At 39.8% G+C, this 25,552-nt stretch overlaps 1 protein-coding gene across 4 annotated transcripts in view; it reads right to left on the bottom strand.

Moving 5' to 3' along the window:
• The window catches only part of MCTP2 (multiple C2 and transmembrane domain containing 2), a 104,473-nt gene that overhangs the window by 41,818 nt on the left and 37,103 nt on the right, over positions 1 to 25,552 (bottom strand). For all 4 annotated transcript variants that reach the window (XM_050903070.1, XM_050903067.1, XM_050903068.1 and 1 more), the window contains 7 exons: positions 21,843 to 22,029; positions 20,867 to 20,960; positions 17,024 to 17,126; positions 14,545 to 14,647; positions 5,326 to 5,427; positions 4,510 to 4,584; positions 3,180 to 3,299 (listed from right to left, as the gene is read on the bottom strand). In XM_050903070.1, coding sequence (XP_050759027.1) covers positions 3,180 to 3,299; positions 4,510 to 4,584; positions 5,326 to 5,427; positions 14,545 to 14,647; positions 17,024 to 17,126; positions 20,867 to 20,960; positions 21,843 to 22,029 — 784 coding nt within the window. The remainder of the gene's footprint in view (positions 1 to 3,179; positions 3,300 to 4,509; positions 4,585 to 5,325; positions 5,428 to 14,544; positions 14,648 to 17,023; positions 17,127 to 20,866; positions 20,961 to 21,842; positions 22,030 to 25,552) is intronic.

The following is a 25,552-nucleotide window of genomic DNA, read 5'->3' as shown; positions in this document are numbered from 1 at the left end:
AGGCAACATTTTCCACATGGGAGAATATTCCTGATATTCCCAGGCACACACAAACATGTGTGTCCATTTTTCACACCAGACCAACAACGAAATGTACAGTATAAAGAATCCAGAAAACCTACGTGTGACTCTCTTCTCTGACCCAGGATGTTTTTTTCCAGAATTTGTGTAACACAATTTGCACCAAACCCTTTGTGCACAGGGCAAATGGCACCAAAAGTGAAATTTTGCTTTTCACCTCACCTCCCTTTCAACCCTCTTTCCAAAACCTCTAAACCTGAAAAATTTCTGATCTTACTTGCGCCTGAGCAGGCCCGATCAGTGTCCTCTGTGCCTATACAATTAACTCAGATTAAAAATCGTCAGATTAAAAATCACAGAATGCTGATGAAAAATATGATTTCATTTTTTTAGCCCCAAAAAATTAATCTACGCATATGTTCTTGGATTGTCTCCTCTCACCATTACAAACTAATAAAGAAATTTAGCTTGGGATTATGTATTTTACAAATGAGAAAACACAGTGATAGCATTTTTCTCATTCACGTGTGTCCTGCCTGTGCTGTCCTCTGTTTCCTCCCTCTTTATCTGTCCCTCTTTTTCTCTTGTACACCCAGAAGTAGCAGCTAATGTCCTTGTCACACACACGAGCTGTCAGCACTAATGGGGAGGGAGGTGCACTGTAATAAAGACTAAAACAGGAAGGTGGAAGATACCACATCCTCGCCTATTGCCATGCTCTGATGATCTCTTACAAATATTTTCTTCTGTCTGGTGGTGGTTTTTGTCTGATTGCTTAAGAAAACAAGGTTCACGTGATTATATGGTCTGCTTGCCTTCCTCCTCCTCCTCCTCCCTCCCTTTATCCCCCTTTGGAGGAAGGGGCATGGGCTACCTGTAGAGGGAAACAAGGGCAATACAACAGGGGAGGGGGGTCATAAGGACCACCCAAGCTCTAGGACTATCAGAGTGAAGATATGTGGAATATGTAGAATATGGTCACAATGGTTATTTCCAGTGGCCCAAGGGACGCCTGTAAGGAAAAAAAAAAAAAAGTAAAAAGGCATTTTATGGTTTGAGGGCCTGGCTGGCACTTAAGCTGCCAGCCATGATTTCACGAACCCAGCTGAAAAATGGGTGAGAAGCTTTGTGCATCTTCCTCACCTCTGGTGTTCAGTGTCAGCCACAAGCAGGTCATCAATAAGAACAAATCTGGTACAGGCTAAGTTGATACAAAGCCAGGTACTGAAGGTATATAGATGTTGCTTGCTGGGGAATGATGATTTTAAAAATGCGATATTTGATACACATTTTATTTAACCTGGTAAGACTGGATTTTACATACAGATTGGGGCAGGGAGGGATGCTGCACCTACCATGCTGCGTGCGTATTTTCAATACTATGAACACACGCTGGAAATAGTGAGAAAGAGATACATAATTAGCACTTCATTTTAAGTGCCAGAGCTGAATTATTTCCATGTGGAAAAAATCAGATAGACTTAATTTTTGGTTTGTAGAAGAAACCTGTGGTAATTATTCTCAGAGTCATGTATTTTTATTCCTTTCAGGAAACCAGGAGTATTATGGTATCCAGTAAAGACGTTAATAATCTGTAACTTGTAACCTGCTCATCCTCCTTTTCACTAGCAATCCATTTCTTTTTCTGTAGACCCACTTTCACACCTTCTTATTTTTCTGCCTCTCCACCACTTCCAAACGTCTCCTAAGTCTAGAAAACTGAACTTCACAGCCGTAACTTCACAAGCATTTTGGTGCAAAATCTCTTAAGAGTAAATCTCTTAAATATGTGCTTAGATTCTTGCTGTACGGTGATGGTAGGACATCGGCACTGGGATTTTATATATGTCCCTCCCTTTCCAGCCCCAGTGTGGATGACCATCCGATTCCCTCGTGCGCAACTGTAGAGCACCCTTGCACAGCCATACCTGCTTCAGTGAGGTACCAGCTGCTCTGCTCTCCACCAGCTCTTGAACCATTAACTTTAGATATGATCTAAATAAGGTTCGAGCAACAGGAATAAAAAAAATACAGAGAAAGACCCTCTCATCCTACCTACTCTTACATGCCAATCATCCCTCTAACCTGCAGGGTGAAAGACAGCTCCTCTGTCTTTGCTCTGGAGCTTCTTTCAATCAGGGATTGTCTACTTTACTCATCTGCAGCAAATACACTGAAGTGTTTTCCTCAAAAGAACATTTAAGTGACTTATAATTCACAGACAGTAAAAGGGGGAGAAAATCTTGGAGATATGGCTGTTATGTTGCTTAATAAACACTCAACTCAAAAACTTTCTTTCTGCATGCTGGACCACCACAAAACGATTTTGCGACCTTTAATGGCATGCCAAACATTTCAAGCATGAAGAAAATGTCACACCGCAGAATAAAGAGCAGGCAAAACCTTTTTGTGCCTGAGTGGGTTATAAGAAAACTGCAAATGGAGTGTTTACTACCAAGAGGAAAAAGGAGAGAGCTGAAAAGTGGGACAGGCAGGTGGAGAACTTGGCTTTTTGTTTGCAGAGCGCAGCAGAACTCACTGACCAGCCTTTTCCTTTTTTTTTTTTTTTAAGCAATATATTATTACTGTCAAGAGAATAGATTTGCAACAGGCAACGTCAGCAGAGCTGCTTACGTGCCGTAGGGACACAGGCATAGCAGGCATTGATAACCTGTAGTGAAGTGCCGCCTCATTGCAATGGAAGATAGAAGGGACAAGACCCATCAGCTCACTGCATCACCCAAATCAAAGGCATCTGCCTGCATCATCCTCTTGGCCACCACCTCCCTCCTCTCCTACCACCCAGTTGCCATGTTTAGGGAAAAAAAAAAAATAAAATCCAGAGTCACCATACTGTCACAGCCTTTACGGGGTGGCATCACCCACCACGGACATGGGCATCCTCAGTGCTCGGTGCAAGCTGGTGAACACCTCCGCACCGAGCAAAAAAAGGCTATTCCTGAAGGTCTAATTTCCATGCTCATCAGGCCCAATGTGGCCCAAGCTGCCTTGAAACCTGCGGCCCTGCAGCCACGTAGCTACAAAATACCAACAACAGCAAACAATAAAGGACTTTACGCCGGTGGAGAGGAAGGCACGGTAACACTCAAGGTCTTATATCACTTAGCCTCATGCAATAAAAGAAGAAATCCACTTACCACAAATGCTATCACGCTCTTTACCGTGGACTCCCAGAGAAAGCAGCTCCGAAGGAATTGTATTGTATTCCATATTGCCATGGTGATTTTTTTCAGGCGATCAACATTTCTTGATAAGATCTGATAAATATGGAGTGGGAGGAGGGGACGAGAAGAGGAGTTTAATCAAACACTCTAATATCCTACTATTGCTTCAGAAACAGGGATAATTTAAGCCACAAATGCATGTCAGGGCACATACTACAAATAAAGCCTCTATTTCAGAGACACACTCCAGCTCCTGTCTGCTTTCTGATTACACGCAAACCTTCCAGATTTTCCTCATCCCTTAGAAGAAAAGAAAAAGAAAAAAAAAAGCACGTCTTGATGCCAAAACTAAATAAAACAGTGACACAAACCTACCTTCATTCCCCCTCGATTCTCAAAATATAGCAATGTCTCAGGAAAAGGGTCAGAGAGAATGTAATCAAAACACTGAACCTCTTCTCTACATGTTTTGTGTAGGCTGAGAGAGTTGAGGTTGTTTAGCCTGGAGGAGAGAAGGCTCCGGAGAGACCTTACAGTGGCCTTCCAGTACTTAAAGGGGGCCTACAGGAAAGATGGGGAGGGACTCTTTATCAGGGAGGGTAGTGATAGGACAAGGGGTGATGGCTTTAAACTGGAAGAGGGTAGATTTAGATCAGATGTAAGGAAGAAGCTCTTTACTGTGAGGGTGGTGAGGCGCTGGAAGAGGTTGCCCAGAGAGGCTGTGGATGCCCCATCCCTGGGAGTGTTCAAGGCCAGGCTGGATGGGGCTTTGAGCAGCCTGGTCTAGTGGAAGGTGTCCCTGCCCATGGCAGGGGGGTTGGAACTAGATGATCTTTAAGGTCCCTTCCAACCCAAACCATTCTACGATTCTATGTTTTCGATCAGTCCATAAAAATAAATACGGAATTTCAGCCTTATTACAGGGCACCTTTATTTAAAAAAAGAATAATGGCCTTTGTTCTAAAATCCTATAGACTTTTTAAACAACTAATTTAGACCTGGTTTCTTCCTTCCCAAAGAAGAGAATAAGGCTCTCGTTCAGCTTTAGGTGCTGCGAACTGTGCAACATCAACAGCTATCATTTTCCCCACTCTGAAGCACAAAGCAGAACTACTGATGCAAACTAGATCAGAAAGCAATTTCGTGTTAACACAAACAAACCTTTTAATATATACGGAAATACGCAGAATTTACACGTGTTTGGCATTTTATGCATAAATAGGTTTTGTTCTTGCGACCGTGCTACAGCAATTCAAATCTTTCCAAAACAGATGCGAGAGCTTAGCCCAGACACAATTTTCACCTTTTTAGAAAATTTGCGGTTCTCCTCAGTAAAGCGCTTTTCTCGGGGCTTGAATGTTCTAATACTTGCTTTTACCTAAAATAAAAAAAAATTAAAAATTTAAAAAAAGATGTCATGTAGTTTTAAGTGCATTATTTCAGCTTTGTATCACCAGCGTTGATTAGGAATTTCAGGATCTTTCACTCTTTTCAGCCTCTATGCTACTTCAGAGGAGCTGCTAGGAAAAATGTGGATGAGTTAAATTGGGCAAGGCTGGACTCACTTCAGCAAGAGCAGAGCTGCAGTGCAGCCCACGATGGCCTTAATAAATCGGTATTTAACTCAGTAAAAGGCTGTAGGGCATAAACAATTGAGACTGACTCAGCCACCTAAAAACTAAGTGCACCGTGTACATGCCTCATTAATTTTCTTGTCAACACCCTGGGAAGAGAACATCGTGGGTCAGCTTTTTGGGGAAGAAGTAGGTGTTAAAAGTAATGTATAATAATCTAAACGTTAAGCTCTTTTTTGGCTGTTGCCAATGAAGCCCTGGCGTACAGTAATCGGCACCTCCTTCCTCAGGCATTTGTGGTCACTTGTCAGACCAAAAATGCCCCTGCACTGTCCCATCCGCCTGGAGGGGCCGTCGCAGAGCTCTGATCTCCCAATACTTCTTCACCCACGGCGTGAAACACCCCTCCACCACCAGATGCAACCGGGTTAGGACTTCTCTTGCTTGGCTCCTGGTTTTTAAAGGATCACCCCTCCACCCCCCTCCTTGCAGATTCATACATTTCTTACATCAGCGATAAGCAAAGAGAAAATATTTCAACTTACAGGATTAAATAGGACATCCAGCTCCAAGTAAATTACTCCTTTTGAAGCACGTTCCAAGTCTTTATTCTTCAACGTGTAACAACTTTGTTTACCGTTTCTAATCTATAGTTTGGGGGGGGAGAAAAAGCATCAGTATTTTCCTGGCCATAATTCACAATATAATTTAAAGACACTACAAATAAATAAATAAATAAACTGCAAGCACAAAAAAACCCCCTCCCCAAACCCTGATAATATACTCGGAGCCTGAAATACAAAATGACCGTTGGATTAGAGACCTATAAAATTGCAGATTAAATCTCTTATGGTCCAACTTTAATTTACAGACCTTGTACTTTATAGTAGAGCAGTGCACGCAATAACCAGTCTGAAAATTCTGCCCTGGAAGCCAGTGAGTTGATGCGAAGTAATCAGCCTCCGTTATTACAGGTTTAAAATGGGATTTTTCTTCCAAAGTTCAGGAAAAGAGCCACAAACAACAGCTTACCTACCTACTGCACACTCCAGTACATGAACCCACTTCTTAACGCTTAGTTTATTGCAAGGTTGTCGAATTATTACCCAGGAAACAAATGCAATCCAAAGAAATTAATCAGCTTAAGTGGAGTGAATGCTAATGTAACAAATGTTCAAAATTAACTAATTCATGTAAAAGACTTCTCCCCCCACCCCACCCCTGAATTTCAATACCATTTCTATGCTCTAATCCACCGGTTGGCCCCATCTCATTAAACGTCTATTAAAAAAAAAAACACCACCACCAACAAAAAACCTCCCTCGCCATTTTGTAAACTATTTGGCTCAAATCAAAAGCATTCTCTCTTCAAAAAGTGATGGCAGAAATATATTTATTATACACAGTAGGATATGTATTGATTAAACATTTGGCTTTTTAGGAAGCAGACCAGTTAATTCTAAACAGCAGTAACATAAAAAACTGCAGCTTACCAAAAAGCTACATTCAGGGACTGTAATGATCAAAGATTAAAGATAACGGAGGAAATTTGGGGGCATGAAATTGCAACCATATTTAAAACGGCTATTGCTGCTCTGGCATTTAGAAGAGGCACTCATATAAACCATGGCAGGAATGGGCAAGGGGGAAAAAAAAAAGGCACAATGGGAACCAAGTGATTTCACAAGACAAGGGAAAGGTCACCTTCCTTCCCAATGTTGCTCCACCCTTTCTGTACCAAAGAGCTCAAAGGGTAGATGGGTTTCCTCACAAGGGTCAACTTTGCACCCTCGGTGTCCAACCAGGAACTCCAGCTTTTAACTATGTTCTCATCCAAAGTTTTGCTTAACAGGATGCTAGGAGTTATGCAGGCATATCTGGAATTTATTTAATAACAATAATAGGCACTGCACTAAACTGATCACAAAGCACCTTTGCTTTCACTGCAAGACAGCACACGTAGGGTCGGAGTTGGCGGCAAAGGATGCTGTAGCTCCCAAGAAAGGGGCAGGCACAAACACTAATTTGCAGACCAGCAGGCTCAGATAACCTGCAGCCCCAAAACAGAAGAGCTGCTGAAGTGGCTAGCCCCTCTCCTAGGTCCTCAGGCCAACTGCCACATACAGTATTGTCGGCCCATCATAAAGGATTCTGCTATTTCAACAGTTTGTTTTCCCCCCCCTCAAAGCAAGGGCATAAAATAATTTTAAAAGCTACTGAATGAAAACAAAACAAAATTTATTTGGAAATTAAAGATTTTGTTGAATTTCCCAAAGTAACTGAAAAATGGATTTACTGATGGTTGAGATATAGGGCCAGAAGGATTTGATTTGAGGTTGTTATCCCTTTGGTCCAAGAGGATGCCACCGGTAGCACATTTAGACTGAGCTTTGATTCATGGACGCTCCTGCAACAGCATAGAAGGTATGCTGTTCCCAGTGTGTCTGCAGAGACTGTGATATTGATATCACAATATCATAATTCTGGATTCTCCATAGTTATTAATTTGGGGGCTGAATTTCCATGTATTTCAGTTACACATATTTCTCATAACATTTCATCCTGTTACCCTAGGAGCAGCAACTAGTGGGAAGTTCTCTTTATATTCCTTGGGATATACTTCTTTCTTACATCTTTCAAGAGCATAACCAGCAAGGAAAAAAAATGTCACATGCTGCTAAATTGACAGAAAAAGGAAAAGAAATGCTGTCACTACCGAGAAGGTCCGAGTCTGATATCATGGTATTCTGCACTCAAAAAATGCTTCTGACTTTGAGGAAAAGACTCTTTGTTTTAAGAGCTGGAGCTGAATCAAACATTTTGGGTGTGCCTGCAGGTGTGTTCGCACAGTAAGATTCAAATCAGCAACAAATAACTTCCATCTCTGTGTCTTTGGAAATAGGGGTTGTTTGTTGCTTGGGAAAAATTTTTAAATGGTGTCATTATTGTTGTTGCTGCTATTCTAAAATGGAACAGGGCAGAAAGTAATGCAGTACAAATACAGTTTTACAGTCAGCTTCATTTGGCATCTTTAATTCTAAGTGTTTAACTTGTCTGGTAAGAGATATGTAATTATAACTCAGCCTAAGACTAAACATTCATACAGATATCCTAGCTTTTGACCTTCTTCAAAGGAAAAAAGCACAAGAACAACTGGCTATGAAATGGCATGTCTCCATTGCATTCTCATTTGGATAAAAAGAAAAAACCCTGAAAAAATGTCAAACAAAAGTCCCTCTTACAGTTTTGGCAATGTGCTAAGCCAGTGCGGTTCAACAAGAGGTGCAGGGTAATTCTAACACCCATGACTGCATGGAGATTAGATCGGTGGCATGTCTCAACTGTGCCCAGAAGAAAACATCCAAAATAGCTTTTAATACTCTACATTTTCATTGCCTGCTGTTCTTGGGCCAGAGTTCAGATTCTGTTCAACGTCTCCCTCAATCTCGAGAGACAGCCAGTCATATTAATTTCATTTTGGATCTATTTCTTTTTCCTCTCTGGGTACTTTTCCCCAGTCTCTGCTGTTCGCAAAGACTGCTTAAATGCTCTCTCCAGCTGTGGAAAAGGTGAGCAGCCAGGGCTGGGGTCCTAGGATGAACCTCAATGGTCAGAAAGATCAGATTTCTTCTATCACCCAAAGACTTTTTGCTACATACCTAACGATCTCACACAGATTTCACTCAATGAATATTCCTCATAGTTGTGTCTAAAATAGGTTATCTTTCCTATGAATGTTTACAGCTACTTATGGGAAAAGGGAAGGAAAGGAATCTTCAAATTAAATGTGAAAATATCTGCAGGTGAGGTCGTTAAAGAGACACAATCGATATTATTCCTTTATTCATGATGCTTTATATCCTCACTGAATACTAATGCCTGCATTCTCTGAAAGCTTCTTAATAGCATACAACATACTTGGGCTCAATCACCAACCAAGACTGCCCATAACCATGTGATTAACATGAGGACAGTAGTGCCTACCCCACCGACATGCTTCATTTTGCAAAGTCACCATCAGAAAAAAAAAAGTCAGGATTTTCATCCCCTGGGAATTTCTGATATTTGGGGCATCTCCTTGTTCTGAATCAACACAGAAAGACAAAATATCAGTACTTTCACAGAACAAATTGTATATTCTATGTCACAGTCCCTTCTCCGTACAGGACCACGCAAAGGAAATTATCAGTTGGAAGAAAGCTAAAATTCTTTGTGCATTAAGTATCTCGACCTACAGAGGCACTTCAGACAAAGCACTGCCAGAAGTTGCCTCTGACTGAAGAAAACGTTCAGGTACGCAAGACCACCGTACAGTCAAGGCCCAAAGTGCACCGGGTTCCTTTCAAATGAATGAATATATTTGCTAAACTCTTCCCACAGATGTCCCCAGTAAAACAAATGTGACTAAACACAGTATTGATGTAGCCAGCCAATGCTAAATCTATTAAGCAACAACCTTCTGACCGCTTGGGAGTTTTAATGAAATAGCAAAAGCTGAGATTGATATGACACAAAACACAGAGAAGACAGGACCCTTACACAGCAAAGGGTGTTTTTTCATTGCTCTTGTCTTAAAGAAATATGGTTTAGTGGCTTTTTTTTTTACATTGATTTTAAGAAAACTTCACTCTGTATCCAGCTTTGATGCAGATTCAATGTCATATATTGATGACCTGACAGAAGAACGCTGGGTTAAACCTCTGTACATCAACACTCATGACGTGTGGAAAGGGTAATGGCTACTCTCCAAGGGTAATTCATCTAAAGCATTTGGGACCTCTGATATTCCTGCTTGAGCTCATTGCTGATGCACAATGTCATACCATTTGCCCTGAATAACATAAAGCTGTCTTGTAATAGACACACACCTACCCTTATCAAAGGACGTATTTCCCCAGCAAAAGATGAAAGCAAGCCACATATTTGATCCACCTGGACATGAATAAAGTTTTTTTTGTTTCTCCCCAGTCTTGCAATACACCTTGATTCGATTTTGTACGAAATGCCCACTCATTCATCCCAAAACTCTTTGCCCCAAACATTTCACTTAACAGCCTTCTGTGGGATCCAAAGTAGAATGGAAATTTGGGTTCTTTGCAGAGGATTAATATCCAAAGACCAAACAGATATGGAGCTGATGGTCTGAAAGAAAGCAAGCAGCCACATGAGGGCTTCCAGGCAGTCTGAGGAGGAGCTGAAAACCCTGGGAGCACAAAGATCCTAGGTGGTACTTGAGAAAAAACATTCCTGTTGATACCATTTCAGTGAGTAGTGCATGGTTGGGGGAGAATTTAATTTCAGAAACAAGATGTCATTTTTTCTGGAAGAGATGTGGGGGTTTTTCCCCATTCCAAAATTTCTGGTTCATGATAGGGATAAGTGTCAAAACAGACTAGCCACTTCACAGCTGCCTCTATCGCATAAATGCAGCATTTTCACTTGTCTCAAACTCTGAAGCTTTCTCCTGAAAAAGTCTGTGCACTTATGGTCAAGTGCTAAGTCACTGCAATCATCAGGTGTCTGCTCTCTGAATCCACGCCATGTTTTAGATAATTAAGCTTGCAAAAGGCATACTACTTGTTTTCAGTGTATCACTGGCTGCCGACCTTGCTTGGCACTTGAAAATATTTCATAGACCTCTTCCTGTTTGCTGAAAAAAGGGTGCAGCTGAAGTCTACTCTGAGCTGATAATTCAGCAGATAAAAACCATTCCATTCTGCAATACAACTTCACTCAAAGGTCTTTCTACACGAGGATATTTGATATACTCTGCTTTCAAATTCATTGAAGCACACTATATGCTCCCATGTCTCTAATAACTTGCAGCTTTCTAGGAGATAGGAGTCTCTTGAAGCAAAACAAAAAAGACAGACCCTCACAAAGAGAAACACGGTTGCTTTTACTAAGATCTAGGGCACAGAGGAACACAGAGATGGAAAGGACTTCTTTGATAATTAGTTCAAGTCCTCCAAAACCTACAAAACTTCTAAACCTATCAAACTCCTTTCTTGAAGCAATGAAGTTTTTGCCCTACTTCCCCGTTCCCCAGGATCTTCTTCAGTTTCTAGCACAAAAGCCTGCTCTGTTCGGTGGTGTAAATAGTCTTCCCTTTCATTCCCCAGGCTCTGAGAAAGCAATCTCCCTCTCAGCCCAAAGGTTAGGCAAGCCAGACTCTATAGGTCACCTCTGGCAAAAGAGTGATCCATTTTGCTGAATATCCTGGTAGCACTAATCTGTGTCTTTTCCAGTTTAAATTCCGCTTCTGTGAATGTGGCTGACCAAAGCTGTATTTGAGATGAGGTCTCTCATACATGCTTTAGAGGAGGACAGCAGTTTGACACAAAGAAGCGCAGGAGAAAAAAATACAATAGGTTGATTAACATGGAAAAGCTAAAGATCAAATGCAAGCAAATAACGACTTCCCTCCCTCTGTCGCCCACCTACCTACAAATAGAGAAAATTCCAAATTCAGTGTAATGCTATCAAAATCAATGTCTGTACAGTGCATTATTAATAGAGCTGTATGAGAAAAAGCAAGTTGTGTATTCATCCAATATTGCTTCATCATGCCTATCAAAAGAACATGAAGTTTTCTGCTTTATTCACCTGACACTTTAAAACTCTTCTCATACTGCCCATTTTTTAATGTTTCTTATTTGGTGCAAGCAATAAGCCTACATCGCAGTCAAGGATGAATGTAAAGCGTAAGTAATTTCACCATCTCTGAATTTTTTGTGCAGTAAGGTTATTTATGTGTTAATGTTAATATGATGATGAAGGTGTGCACATGTTTGCAAAATGCCAGTGTAAGACTCCTGAACACATTTAAACCAAAATTCATTGTCAAGTTAATTAAACATTTCATGTCCCCCCAACATATACTTTATTCAAGGCAATTTTTCATTAAGAAAACAATCTAGTCATCCATGAAGAATTTCTGAAGTAAACTTACTTCATGTGCTGACAGCTCACAAGTCAAACTTGTGCATTTTTAAACAGGAAAAAATGGCAAATGCACTTCTATTTTCAAACGGGAATTTAAAGCAAGGCAAATATTAGGCCTGATTACCTAGAGAAATTAAACCTATATGATTTGTGAGGCTTCCTTGAGTCTTTAACTATTGTTCTCTTTCAGCATATTTATCTAAATGGTTCAGAGGATACATTCAAATTTATAGTCAAAATGACAACATACATCGACATTCCCATTTCAAGAAAAAGAGCTTAGAAAATTGCAGTTCTCTGTCTGAGCAGGCTAAGTTAATAGGTGCAAAATGTTTTTTAATCAGAAGCAGAGATGAATATATTTACACTAGATTTGACTGAAATAGGAGGCAGAGAAGTTTGGATGGGAAGGAAGAAGATCAGTTGGGAAGGGAAAGCATAAACAATTTTTATTTTATTTTTTTGCCTCAAACCTTGGACAAAAAAACCTACGCTGAATAGTTTGGACATTACCACACACATGCACTCCCCTCCTCTGCCTTGTTACATGCTTCCTAAGGGATACTTGACAAATGCCTATAAAATCAACAGAAAATCCAAATCTAACATCTTCTCACTGTGAGCCCACACAGCCTGCTGCCGGTCATGCAGACCATTTGGCAAGCACTGGATCTGCAGGAGAGCAGCTGCTCCAGCTACTCTCTTCCAGTAACATCAGAGATACGAGGACTTGGGGAAAAATTAACAAAGTGATCAAAAATGGAATAAAAGATGTTAAGAGGTTTTTTCCTCCCTGTAAACATCAAATCATCCTCCATGCCCAACTGACTCTAATATTGTTCTAAAACTGGAGATACTGACAACTCAAGCCACTAAAATAGACAAACAATCTAAAATATCCCCAGCCTCAAAAAGAACTTGCAGTCTGAGCCATGGAGAAAAGAGGATTGCAGAGCACACAACAGTGCGTGGGGCACCAAGAGCTCAGTATTTACTCCTTAGCTTCTATAGCTTAGGCTCTTTATATACTCAAATTGCAGGGGTTCCCCTGTTCTGGACTCCAGTATAACTTGGAAAGAGCACGCAGTGGATGAAAACTCACACACTTTCGTGAAGAGATTCAGAAGCCACACTGCTTTTAATTCGCATACACAAGAAATAGACTTATTTAGACAAAATAATAAAACTGCAGCACATTGGCCTATTTCTTTACCCCTATAAAGCATTCCTTAGGTTGGGATCATATCGCCATCATCATTTAAGCCAGTTAAAGAGTTTTCTGGGTAGTTCATTATTTATTTGGAAACATCAAATATTTGCGGTTCCCCTCTCTGACCTTGATTGGTCCCCTACCTAAACTATGCTGACTCTGTGGGGCTTATGTAGCCTGCTTTGATCAGATGGGACCTTTGCTTTCCCTCTAGAAAACCTCCCGTTTCTCCAGTCTCTGCTAGGACACAGCCCCACTAACCTGTTATTGCAATACTGCCTTTCCTGCAGCAGCCCACCTCTAAAACTCAAAGACAAACTCTTGCCTTAACCATGAAAGATGTGTGCCAGCCTTTCCGCAGAGGTGAATATGCTTTCACAGGGATGTTTCAAAACAATACTGCAATTTTGTACTCTATAATCTCAATCAGGATTCACTGTCTGCCTATTTGAGAGTGTTATTACCCACAGCATCACACTGTGCATTACCGAAAGCATCTCACTACTTCATGTATCACTTGAATCATCTTATATAGTGCAACCATGAATGTTTCTACAGGGCTCAACACAGTACTCACTGCATTAATACCTGTCACACCCTCTCCTCTGCATAGGGAACCAACCGCAAAACATCAGTGCCTCAAAACTCAAGGAAACCCCCATGCTTATGTTAAATGTGTTTACACAACTTGACCGATACGAGCACAAGAGTCCCGTGATGTTTCAAGCCTCATCTACTAATTGATTTAATAAGAGTTACAGCTTAGAAAGTGCTTCCCAAACATTACTGCAAAAGTTACCAGAATCTTCTGTGATACTGCACATACACATGGAGCTGTTTACATCCTCTTGATCTGGTTTACTCACTCTATTATTACCAGCCTTGTTCCAAAATTAGATCAGTCTTACCAAACACAAAGCTGCTTTTCCCCATTTCTCGATTAATGTCTTTTAATGACCCTTTTATGTTCCCTTCTCTTTAGCTTGGCCTTTTTTGGCCATTTCTGAAAAAGCTTCAACTCTCCGTAATCTCCAGAGCAACCACTTTCCCCTGAGCTCACTTTGTTTCCAGTTTTGATTTTATACTCCCGTGGTAGCGCTCACTCTTCACATATTTGTTTACAGAACAAAAGCCACCAGTCTTTAAAAGCACTATGGAGTCAAAAACACCCCTTTTAGGTAATTTTATTCAGCTGTGCCAATAACAGCAGCTATCTCTAGTCAATCCTACTGTGATGTGCAATTACTCTTTTGGAGTAAAAAGAAGCAAGACAGAACAAAGACATGCTTAAAATGTTACCTTCAGAAGATGATGTGGAAACATAGAGAACAACTCAATTATGTTTTCAGACCTACATGGCATATAGTACTGATGAAGTACGGACACTTCTGCAATTTTCTTTCCAATCAACCAAATTTGTACTAAAATGGGTTGGCAATGCTCGTTACACTAAGGAGAACTATAAACACTGCCAACTAAGGCATATATAGATCACAAAACCTGTTTATCTCTAAATCTGTGTTGCTTTGTGCTATGGGGAAAAGAAATGCAACTCGTTCCCAGCAAAACCATCAATGTTTGAGTGATGTATGTGGCAAAGGTAACTTACAGACAGCAAAGGGATGGCAACTTTTCCAAGAAAATCAGGGGGTTTATCTCCATCTTCATCGAACACTGTCACTTCCAGAACATCATGAATATCTTTAATAGGGCTGGAACGAAAAGTGCAGACACAAAAAAATAATATTTGATACACATGCACACAGTCTCCTCCACAAAGATCCGAGAGTACTGTTTTACTAATTAAGTCTGTATTACCTTGGAGTATAAAACTAACATTTAATTAAATTCCCCCCAAAATGAATCAAATTATGGCTATTCCCCAAGCTTTCCCCTCATGTTTCAGTCCCATAACTAGGTGAAGAAAATAACTACCAGACAGTGACTTTTTTTGTGCATTGATGATGCTAACAGTGTAAAACTCAGCTCTCCAACAGAGAAAGCTGGTGATTGGAAGAGGTCAAGGGCTGAATTCAAAACCAGGCTTCAGGACATTAAAGAAATTATCCACGAAACAAAACTTGTGTAACTTCATTTGACTTGAACAATTATCTCCCTTTTAAGGTACTAACAAAACCAACTACTTAAAAAAAAACCCCTATCAAACTTAAAGGCCAGATGTACAATATTTTTGTTCCATTCATTGCAAATGCTCTACTGATGTGGCAGCAGGCACTCGACCCTACGTATTTATCCGATCACTAATAAAATCAGAGTCTCATTTGAGAAAAGTTATATCGCCGTGCCTGCAAAAGCATAGGTAAGTGGAGATGACTTATGAGTTGCATTCATTATCTCCTCTTTTCCTTTTTCCATGTGCAATAGTTAAAGAAAGAGGTACATGGTACAGTGTGTGTTTGTTACTTAACTAAGTGCAGCCGTTCTACCCAAAAGAAGGTTGTTTCAGAGCAGTCCTGCTCCTGGAACCTCTGCCTGCAACACCGTGGAGTTGCTCCTCACGGAGCAGCATCTGAACCTAAAAGCCACCTGGTTGTCTCTCCAGCTAGCAGCCATAGCATGTTCTGTAATGTGACCCAGAGGCAACCAAACAACCATGAAATGCACTGTTTTCAAGACATCATGGCTTTAAAATACATTGAAACCTGACACTTCTGCAACTATACTTCCATATTCTCCAAGTCATTATCATTTTCCATGTGATATAGCTACCAGTGGTATAAAATATTAAAACCCCACAGTGACACACACAGATAAGTGTGTTGCAGAAAATTTGAATATGATGGGAAGCGCTCTCTGATGGTATTGAACGCTCCAGTTGAAATGGATTCATCCACTCAAAACAATCCACTCTGCTCCAAAATAAATCTAAATCATCAATAGCTTTTAAGGTGCTTAACTGAAATTTTTTTAAGTGGCCAAAAATCTAAGGAGAGATGTGAGAGCCTGACTGGCTCTGCAGATTTGGTGCTTGGACTAGCCCTGCAACAGCAATAAGAAAGTTAGAGATAGTCCATAGCTGACGTTTGAGACCCACAGGAAGTACAGACACAAACTTACTTTTTAAATAAAATAATTTTGGATTCGTTTTAGATTTATTTTGTTGGCTGAACATCCGACAAGACTCATCTGCTGGCATAATCTCAAAATAAACAATGATGAGAGGAAGCTTCTTGAGAACAACCAAAGTAAGAGAAAGGACTTCAAGAGACATGCATTCAGCTGCACCCATGAATTAAACAGAAATCCGGCAAGGTACTTCTAGCAAAGAGATGAGATACTTTTTCACATCCAGCCCAGTATTTATGAATGTTGCTTTTGCAGGAAGTCCATCATTCTCAAACTATTCTTCCAGTGGACAGGTGCAAGTGTCATAAATGCTCCTTTGCCAGCCCTCGCAGTTGCCTTCCTTGCCACAGACTACTATAGTCTTGGAGACATTTATCTCACCCAGTTATTCACAAAAATCTTTGTCAGCATAAAGCAAGATTAAAAAATTGTGCTGCCTAAAAGCAATGCCTAAATTATCACTTTTGTTATTAATAAAGTCACCAAAAAAAAAAGAATACTTTGATTTCCATAAAAATTTATGCTTCTAATTTGGGGTAAGCTATGTTTGACTAGTTTAAATTCAGAAGATATACCAGAAACAACATGAGCTCTAATTTTCTGCTTACTTACAAATTAAACAAGGATTCTACTACGGTTCAATGAAACATATTTTATTTTAAATTACAGAAAATGTAGGCGAGAGTATCTGGTCTCTACTTTCTGTTATATTATCTCTTGGATCCAGCTATGACTCCATTATGTCTAGTCATGATTCTTCCTATAAATATCACAGTAATTTTTCTTTTAATGACTTCTATTAATAAACTCCGTGCAAGAACTAGTAAAAGGCAAAAGGCTTTAATCGAGTTACATTTGATATTTCTCCAACATCCACTCTGACTATGAAAAAATGACATATCTTAAACTTGACCTTTGTATTTTCCCAAAGTCGATAGCTTTTATAGTTAAGCTGCTAACTGTTTGGTGTTGCAGCATGTTTTCAAAAGCAATCCACTTACAATGTGAAAACTTTGTTCCACTCTGGATTGAGGTTCTTGTAAACGGTGTGTGTTTGAAGACTGTCGTTTCCCAGCTCCAATACACAGAAAGGATCACTTTTACCTAGGGAAAGATCAGAGAGATTAAAAAAAAAGAAAAAAAATGAAGTGGATCAGTTATTGTATTTAGCACACACACTCTTTCTTTGCAGTAGGGCTGAGGAAGTGATTGGCCAAATAACATTAGATCCATTAAGACAACTGCAAATTGCCTCGTTCTGTTGGAATGACTTGCTAAATAAACAATATCTCTGATGCATCCTCAGTTCTGGAAACTCTAACACTTACCTTACAACTCATTCAGGTGGCTTCACTCTAACACCTGAAATCTGAGACTTACGGTGAATCATCTCTAAGTCTTTATAGCAAGAAAAATCTGCTCACATTGACAATTACTCAGACGACGTTACCAAAGCAGTACCATCATTCTGACCCAGGTAAGCACCAGTGCTGCAGTTACAGCTCTCTATTTTATCCTCTGCTTAGAGTCTGTGGTCTTCTTGTTGATTACAGGATTAAGTACCCGCACCATGAGAAGAGCAGCATGGCACTGTCTTTATCAGCAGCATTTCTTCAATTAGTTCCACGTGAGCAAGCCCTTGAAGCTATGAAGACCCTACAACGGTGCCACAGTTTAAACAAACCCCAACATCAACTGGAGAATCCATCCGTGAACCAGGTATTGTACGTAAAGCAAACAAACAAAACAAATCCCCAAAACCAAAAAAAATCCCCAACTTCCTCTCAAAAGAAGGATGTCAATGCGGAACCCATTATGGCAAAGACATGTTTGCTAATGTATTTTTTTGATAACTCACATGACATGAATTTGTAGCTTTCACAACTTATTGCAGCTCAGCAGTTTCCATTGTGAACAGAGTACCCTTTATCAGCATGTCTGGCTCAATATCTGATTTAATCTCATCTTCAGTGTTCATGTATAACTCAGCCACAGACACTCCAGCCTAAGTTTTATGTAGGCAACTAAATATGTCAGCAATGCAGGGATTTAGATAGCAGACAAATAAGATATTTAAGGAAAAGCTGTCTTTTTCTTAATCCTTATTTTTGGTATTATTAATGCAGAGCTCTTAATGTTCTTACTCTGAGAAGTTTATAAACTAAACAGGAATCTTTTCAGTATGTAAACAGTGGGTATTAACTAGTCAATATTGGTAAAGTTTAAAGACCATGTGTATTACTGGAATCTATTCGTCATCTTTTCAGCTTACGTGCCCATTCCCTGATAAGTGTGGAAAACGCATGTAGCTTTTCAGAGAAACTGCTTGAAATGCAAACTGGTATATGCCAAAAACAATCCCACTGTATAATTTGGTATGCTGAATGCTATTTTTTGGTCAGTGAGCAAATGCAGTGTTTGAGAAGAACTCTCATGCGTACACAGGAAACATCCAACAAAGCAGAAAAAGTCATTTTCACGTCAACAAAACTATCATCTAGGAATATAAAAGTATGGAAAGCTCAAACTGGGCTAGCTGTGGCTGAAGAGCTTCTACATATTTGATATAGCTGTGTGGAAACTAGCCTAAAATTTATGTCAAATGGTAAAATATGGATTTTCGAAACACTGTTCAAAACCAAAGCAGATACTATGTTGTTTTCTGATAGCTATTATTACAGTAGGCTAAAAACTTGCAATTAAAATCCATAATGCCAACATATAATCAACTAACAACAGAAATCCCAATCACACCAAAATCCAATCTTTACTATGGGAATAAGGTATAAGGTGGCATTACACTTGTCATCCGATGACTGGTCTGCAGAAGTTCACCCACACAAGACCCATGACTGCTATGGGACAGGACAGGGAGGGAATGCTACCTGCTCGTACTGCTCCTCTATTAACCCTTAGAAATCTTGGTACCTTTTACTATCTCTGCGATTTTCCCTTTATCATATTTTCAGCTGGACTCTGAATTTACTTTTATCAATAACAATAAATCTGAGCAGTCTCCCTGGCAATGCAGGAAATATGGCACTGCTTTAGGAGGGCTCTATTATGGAAGCCCATAATTGCTGCACTAATCATTTATGAATGGCTCAGAACAGATAATTAATCTTTATGTCTCTCATTTCATGATCAGAAATTATGCTATTTTTACCTAAAATGGCTGCATCCTTTTGCAATTTGGTGGGTCTATTACAGCATAATACTAGGATATTTTCGGCACTGCCATTGAAAAACAATTTGTCATTTGCTTCATGAATCAGGCTCAAAGCCTGGGTTATTTTGAATATAATGACAGACTGAGTAACCTTTTACTTAAGCAGAATTTCATTCTGTGCTATGCACAAGGAATGTGTGTCACACACTCTGTATGAAAAGTCTTTGAATTGCAGAATCAAGAACCTGCATGTCTCTTCCAATGTTCATTATCCACCCACATGCTCCTGTTTAAGCATTGAGGGAAAGGGGGCCAAGTCCATCACTGATGCAACTGCATTAGCATCAGTGAAGTTTTTCAAAGGGTAAACAACCTTCCAGGCTCAGCAATTTCCCTGGACACTGTCTATATTAAAACCTCACGTATTTCTAGATAGCCCTAGCCTTGCCGTTTGCCAAAGGTTCTGCTTTGCTGTGGTACACTTCTTATTGAATTTGTTAGTAAGGTGCAGTTACGCTCCTAATTCCATATAGACATATACATTATGTCAATTTAGAAATGCGTTTCTGTACAAGCTACCTTTCATCATTGGCAGGTTTTTTGTTTGTTTTCAAATTAAGTTCTTCAGTTCTTTAAAGTGCTGCTCTCTGCAGTAACCTTTTTTTTTTTCCACTGCAGGGTTAAGCAGTGAATTGAAACTGAAATAGTATCGTAATTAATCTTGGGCTTTCTCCTTTGGTCCTTATTTTAGGACCAACGTTCTCTTATGTTACAATGTCTTTATGAATACCAGGGAATGAAGCAAGAGTGTTTTCTCTCTAGCATCTTTCCTGCCTTTATCAAAAAGTTATCTTAAAAAATGACTATGTCAGCAAATATACAACACACAATGCTGTGTCTGTGAATTACGAGCTGCTGCAAGATACAGAGGGGAATTAAAAGGTCTCCAGAATCCTGGAGAAGATGATAATAAAAATAATAATATCCAGGCAGGTGCTAGAGAAGTATCAATTCCCTAGACCTGCCCTGGAGAAACAATATAAAGTTGTATTTTTAAAAGGTGTTAGTGTCCATTGCTGTCAGGACCAAGCACAATTTGAGGTACAGCTCAGTGGAAAATCCACCCTTTTCTTGGGGTAAAAGCGCCAAAAAGATTATCCCAAATTGAAGCCTAAAATGAGATGTAGTAGAAGCCATCGCACTCACACACCCATCGCTGGCAAGCTTTCTTTTTTGGGTGCAGCCTGCAGCACCACCCAAAGCCACACATTCAGCACCGTGTCAGACACCCCCAAAATCTTTCAGTCTTGCTCACAAACTCACAAGGCACCCGCTAACAGATGGAGAGGCTGCTTTGCAGGCACCATCACTTTATATCGACTCTTATTTTACATATTCCTGCTGGAAAACACAACCGCACACCATGCGAAGTGTTAAGTTATCAGTCACGCCACTCAGATCTAAAGGGGAAATCAGATCTCCATCCACTGGACCTTCCCACATACTTTTGGGAGTCAAAACCATTCGGTATCTCAGTTCCCTGAAGCAGGTTTCACCACTGGAGAAGTGATGGGAAGATTTACTTTTCCTTGATCAACTGACAGTACTGCACAAAGTCTAAGTAGCACTCACAATATATTATAGCATCTTAGGCTGCAAAATAGAAATAAAATACCTGCAAAATCTGCTGCCAACAGGTCCACTGCCTTTAAAACTTTGACTTGCAAGAAGCCAATGTCCTTCATGTCCCGAAAGGAATTCTTTATACACTGCAAGGAGGAAAGCATAAAGATATTTTGTTTGTAATTCAGTAAGAAACAGAAATTACAGAACTACTCGATGACTTACATTTTTATATCCATCGCTATTTCTGCAGTGTTTCAGTTCAGCAGCTGATATACCCATAAATACGTGTCCACTATCCCAGTCTCACTGCATCATGACCATGAGGTTCAAGACATCACACACTACCTGCGCTCCTAAGGAAATTCTCCGTTCACATAAGTTACATGTTAACCTTATGGTAGAGATTGGAAGGAGCCCTGCATGCTTATGCAAGTATCATCTCCCAATTAAAACAGAAAATGGGACATGGGTAGACCTGGAGAAGCAGCACGGGTCAGGAAGGCAGCACGCTCAATCAGGAGTGAGGAATCTATCCTAAAAAAAACTTTGACTTACATGGTTCAAATTCCTCATGCCTCAGTCTCACACCCCATTTCAGAGAGAGACACTTAGTCCTTCTTACCCAGCTTTTGAGGATTGAGGCTTGGAAGCCATCACATAGCGTTATCTTCCAACAGTTGAAAGTCCAGAACATATCCTCCCCAAAGGAGGAAAGAAAGCTAAGTATACTATGATCTCTGTGATATTCAGCGTGTCTCATTCCCCATGATAATCTCTTAATACAATTCAAGTTTGCAAAGAAAAGTATTAGTTTAAAACTCAACAAACACAAGCAGCCAAAGTGCTCGGGTCTATCTGCCCTGCCAATCTCCTTGTCATTCTAAACATAACTACTATTCCGTGTAATAGTTGTCTCTGGTAGGAGACATGTTATTATGACTGGACAATTTTTATTTTTCCTGCAATTTTGACTACTGTCAAATCTAAAGGAGAAAAAAAAGAATTGAAAAAAAACGCAAACTCACATAGCGCTGTGAAATCTGTTGCCGTTCACTGGGGTCTCCCAAAGGGCAGACGCACAGATCGGAGATAGACACTCCTGTACACGGGGCGACAGCAATCAGCATTAGCAGGGACCCCGGATGTTTTTCCAGAGGCAGCTCTAAGCAATTGGTCTGTTTCATCGGCAGGGCAGTAACATCAACTTGGCACCTAGAATGACATTGCCAAGGGTTAATAAGAAAAAGGAGCTGGGGGGGGAAAAAAAAGCAACATTTATATTGATTTCAGTAGCAAGCAGGCACCAAAACTTATTGCTTGTTCAGGATGGAAAGAATGCAAAAAAAAAAAGCATCTCAAAATTAAACATGGGAAACCAATTAGCCAGTTTCTATTGCACTTACTGTCAAGTTTTGCTTTCTGGTTCAGCTACTGGTAAGCAGAGGGAAAAGGTTTGGGCTGCAAGTACAGTAGGAAAACTTAACTCTGGCCTGCCTCACTTTCCCTCTAAAATCCCCTAGTGTTTTGTGATGGATTTGAAACACAATTTTATTTCACCTGGGGGAAAAGAAAAGGGGCAAATGCAAAATTTAAAACATTAGCCTAAAATAGATTAGTTTCTTTAAAGTCACATACTCCATTTTATGCTACATTATACTGTATGCCCCAATCTCTTTTACAATCCTTATTAGAGCTACATTTTCAGTGTACTGTTATATTTCCCAAAGGGAAGGATTGTCTTTAAAAGTCCCCCCCCCACCCCCTGCACATAATATGTATCATTAACCTGATACTTCCCCCAAAAATAAAAATAAGGAGGAAAAGAGAAACATTCATAACGAGACAATAATAAAAGATGAGTATGGGCTAAAGCAGAGAGATCACTAGACAGCCAGTTATACGCAAAGGGAGCGGTTAAATGCAACAGAAAGCCTAATCACTTGGCTCGGCTAAATGCCTTCTATTTAGAAGTCCAGTAAATGGAGTGGAACTTTTTTGAACCTCCGTGGGGCTTGGCTTTTAAGAACAGGCTGAACAAAAGTTACAGATGAAAAAGGAAAAAACAAAAATAAGGAAGGAGAAGCTTTGTTGCCACAGTGCAAGGGGAGTCACATTCCTCAAAGGGACGGCAAATGGATGATGGAGAGCGAGCGCTTTTGCTCTGCTTAATGCCTGCCGACAAGTTTTTATTTAAACTAAACTTGTTAAGGTGTTGTCTTAATAGGCTAAAATTCCACAGGGTTCCCCCAGGTGGGTTTCTTCTGGGTAAATGGTGCATGTAGTGTTCCTGATTGATCCCATTCCAGTAGTAGAGCTGGAGCAGTTTATACCCATCTGCTATAAATTGCATGCTTTCCGCTTCTTAACAGCCTATTTTCTGTGAATGCTAAGGGGGGCAAAAAAAAAAAAATCCCAAAACATTTCAGCCTGAAAACCCAAGAAGCTATGTTATGAAGTAAAAGTCATTGCTCTGATCAGTTTGTAAGTCATCCAGTAGCTCCATGTATTAAAACACAGCTCTGTGTAAGCTTCTTCTGACCAGAATCAATGGGGATGACTTTGCCTTAAGTGTGCTCTTTGCTATTCACCGCACTGAACGTACAACAGGTTGTAAGTTTACTCTTATTAACTGCTTTCAAGTGCTTTGAAAGAGAAAGAAAATAAACCAGGAAGAGTACCACCACTGTTTGGCGCGTAGGCTGCCTCTCAACACAATTTCCAAGTGTGAGAGTTTGCATTTAATGCTCATTGCTACGCCTAGACTCTTCAGAAAGATATAACAAGAGAAGTTACAGCAGAAAGGAAAACAAAACAAAAACAAAAAAAGGCAAGCATTTGAGAAAAAGACCTTATCGCTTCCACACTGGAGGTCAACATCACCTTGGATGCATTAACAGTCGCTTCTCAGACTGCAGCAGTTTTACTGATACCTTAAGGTATCAGTGCAAAAGGGGGAATGTATCGTTATCTTGGGGTTTATTTTTGGTTTTTTTACAGATGAAGAAACTGAAGGAAGGAGAGGGGAAAAGTCAGGGTCATCCAGCTGGTCTGTGGTTCAGCTGGCAATAGAGGCCACGTCTCCCACATCAGCATTTCATACACCACCCACTCACAGTCCACAACTGGGAAAAGCTGCATTTGCTTTTTTTATGTTAAGAACTTTCCATGGGGTAAGAGAGAAAAGACAACTCGTTCAGACAACGGTGCATCTCCCACCAATAGATAACCTTAGAAATCTCTCGTATCTCAATGGCAAAGTTAAATATAATTCTAGCTTGTTTTGTCAAATTGGAATTGTTTCTCATATTAGAAGAATTTGATTAGCCAAAGGTCAAAGAAAAGATCGATTATAAGGGCATGGGGGTAGGAGGGATGCACATGTGGAGGGGAAAACAGCAGGAGGTGGAGTATAAGCATTTCTTCCTCAAATCATGTCTGATTTCCGTGCAAACTAACTTCCTTAAAACATCTGTGTTCACTCAAGGTGATGGTATGCCTCTATTTTCTTTTGAGGAACTGAAAAGAAAATCCACATTTGCACTTGCAAATGGCAAAAGGCTTAAGGAAAAAAAAGACAATCTGTTTCATTTAGCTTATACAACATAATTGATCAGACTGCAAAGAATGCAGCTTGGTAAAACAATTAGACATTCAATTTACTATATAAATTCAGCAGTTTCCACACAAACACTTCTACACTATTAAAACGAGTTTAATGATTTCCAAACTACTTCCTCCATCCTCCTGAAACAGAAACTCTTCCTTTCCTTCTTTCTCAGCTTTCTATCTGCAAGACCTTATTACAGATAATTATTTCACAGGAAAGTGGTAAGAGACTATCGTGATGGGCACAGTATAAAACTAATAGAGGCAATCCACTTTTTGCTCAAAAGTTGCCTGATCTGAATGCAAAGGGCAAAACTCTCAGATTATTTGTATTTTAGGTGATGCAAATGATCTCCTGAGTTAAATTCTCAACATAGTAATCCTATCTCAGAATAGGATAGCTCTGCTTGTTGTCATCTTTTGCTACGTCACATATTAAATGCAGGTATAATCTTTCACACATGGCTATACACATGATCTATAGGGGATACAGTTCTGTAAGTTAAGAGTGCATTGTGCACACAAACGTATCACTTTTTTTTTAACCACAATTAATTAAATGCTTTTCTTCCTCGTCCTGATCAATATTGAGGTCTACACCTCTATATTAACCTCTAGTCCTGTAGAGGATTACACTACAGCTTTAGTTTTCATTTAAGACTGTTCTTTTGACTTACAGCCCTCATCTTTAGCTCCCAAACTTCCCCCCGCCCCTTTTTTATTCGTTTTGCAGAGAAATATTGCTTGAGAACAGTATACAGTAAATTTGGGGTTAATTTATTTGTTTAACTTTATCAGGAATCAAATGTTAAAATTTCACTGAAAGGTGCTGAGCTTAGCCTCTTACCAGTAGTCAGAGTTGTATTTTATTACCCAGTCCACAGTTCATCAAATTATGATAAGTATCCCTTAGATATATATAAATACATATGAAAAAATCTGCACACAACATTGCCATTTTTTTCCCCTGCAGAATTCTTGAAAGGCCTTCAAAAAGAGGCCAGAATTATTATCACAGTATACAGTAAGATGCATCTGTGATTAATATTTGAAAAGGAATTTCAAATGCCACAGGTGTCAGGGAGACAATTAATAAGGTCTTATTCTGACTTATTCTACAGATAAATTT

This window comes from Gymnogyps californianus, chromosome 11, assembly GCF_018139145.2.
Source record: "Gymnogyps californianus isolate 813 chromosome 11, ASM1813914v2, whole genome shotgun sequence".
Classification (NCBI taxonomy): domain Eukaryota; kingdom Metazoa; phylum Chordata; class Aves; order Accipitriformes; family Cathartidae; genus Gymnogyps; species Gymnogyps californianus.
Note: the sequence above shows the minus strand (reverse complement) of the source record. Positions and strands in the feature narration are given on the sequence as shown.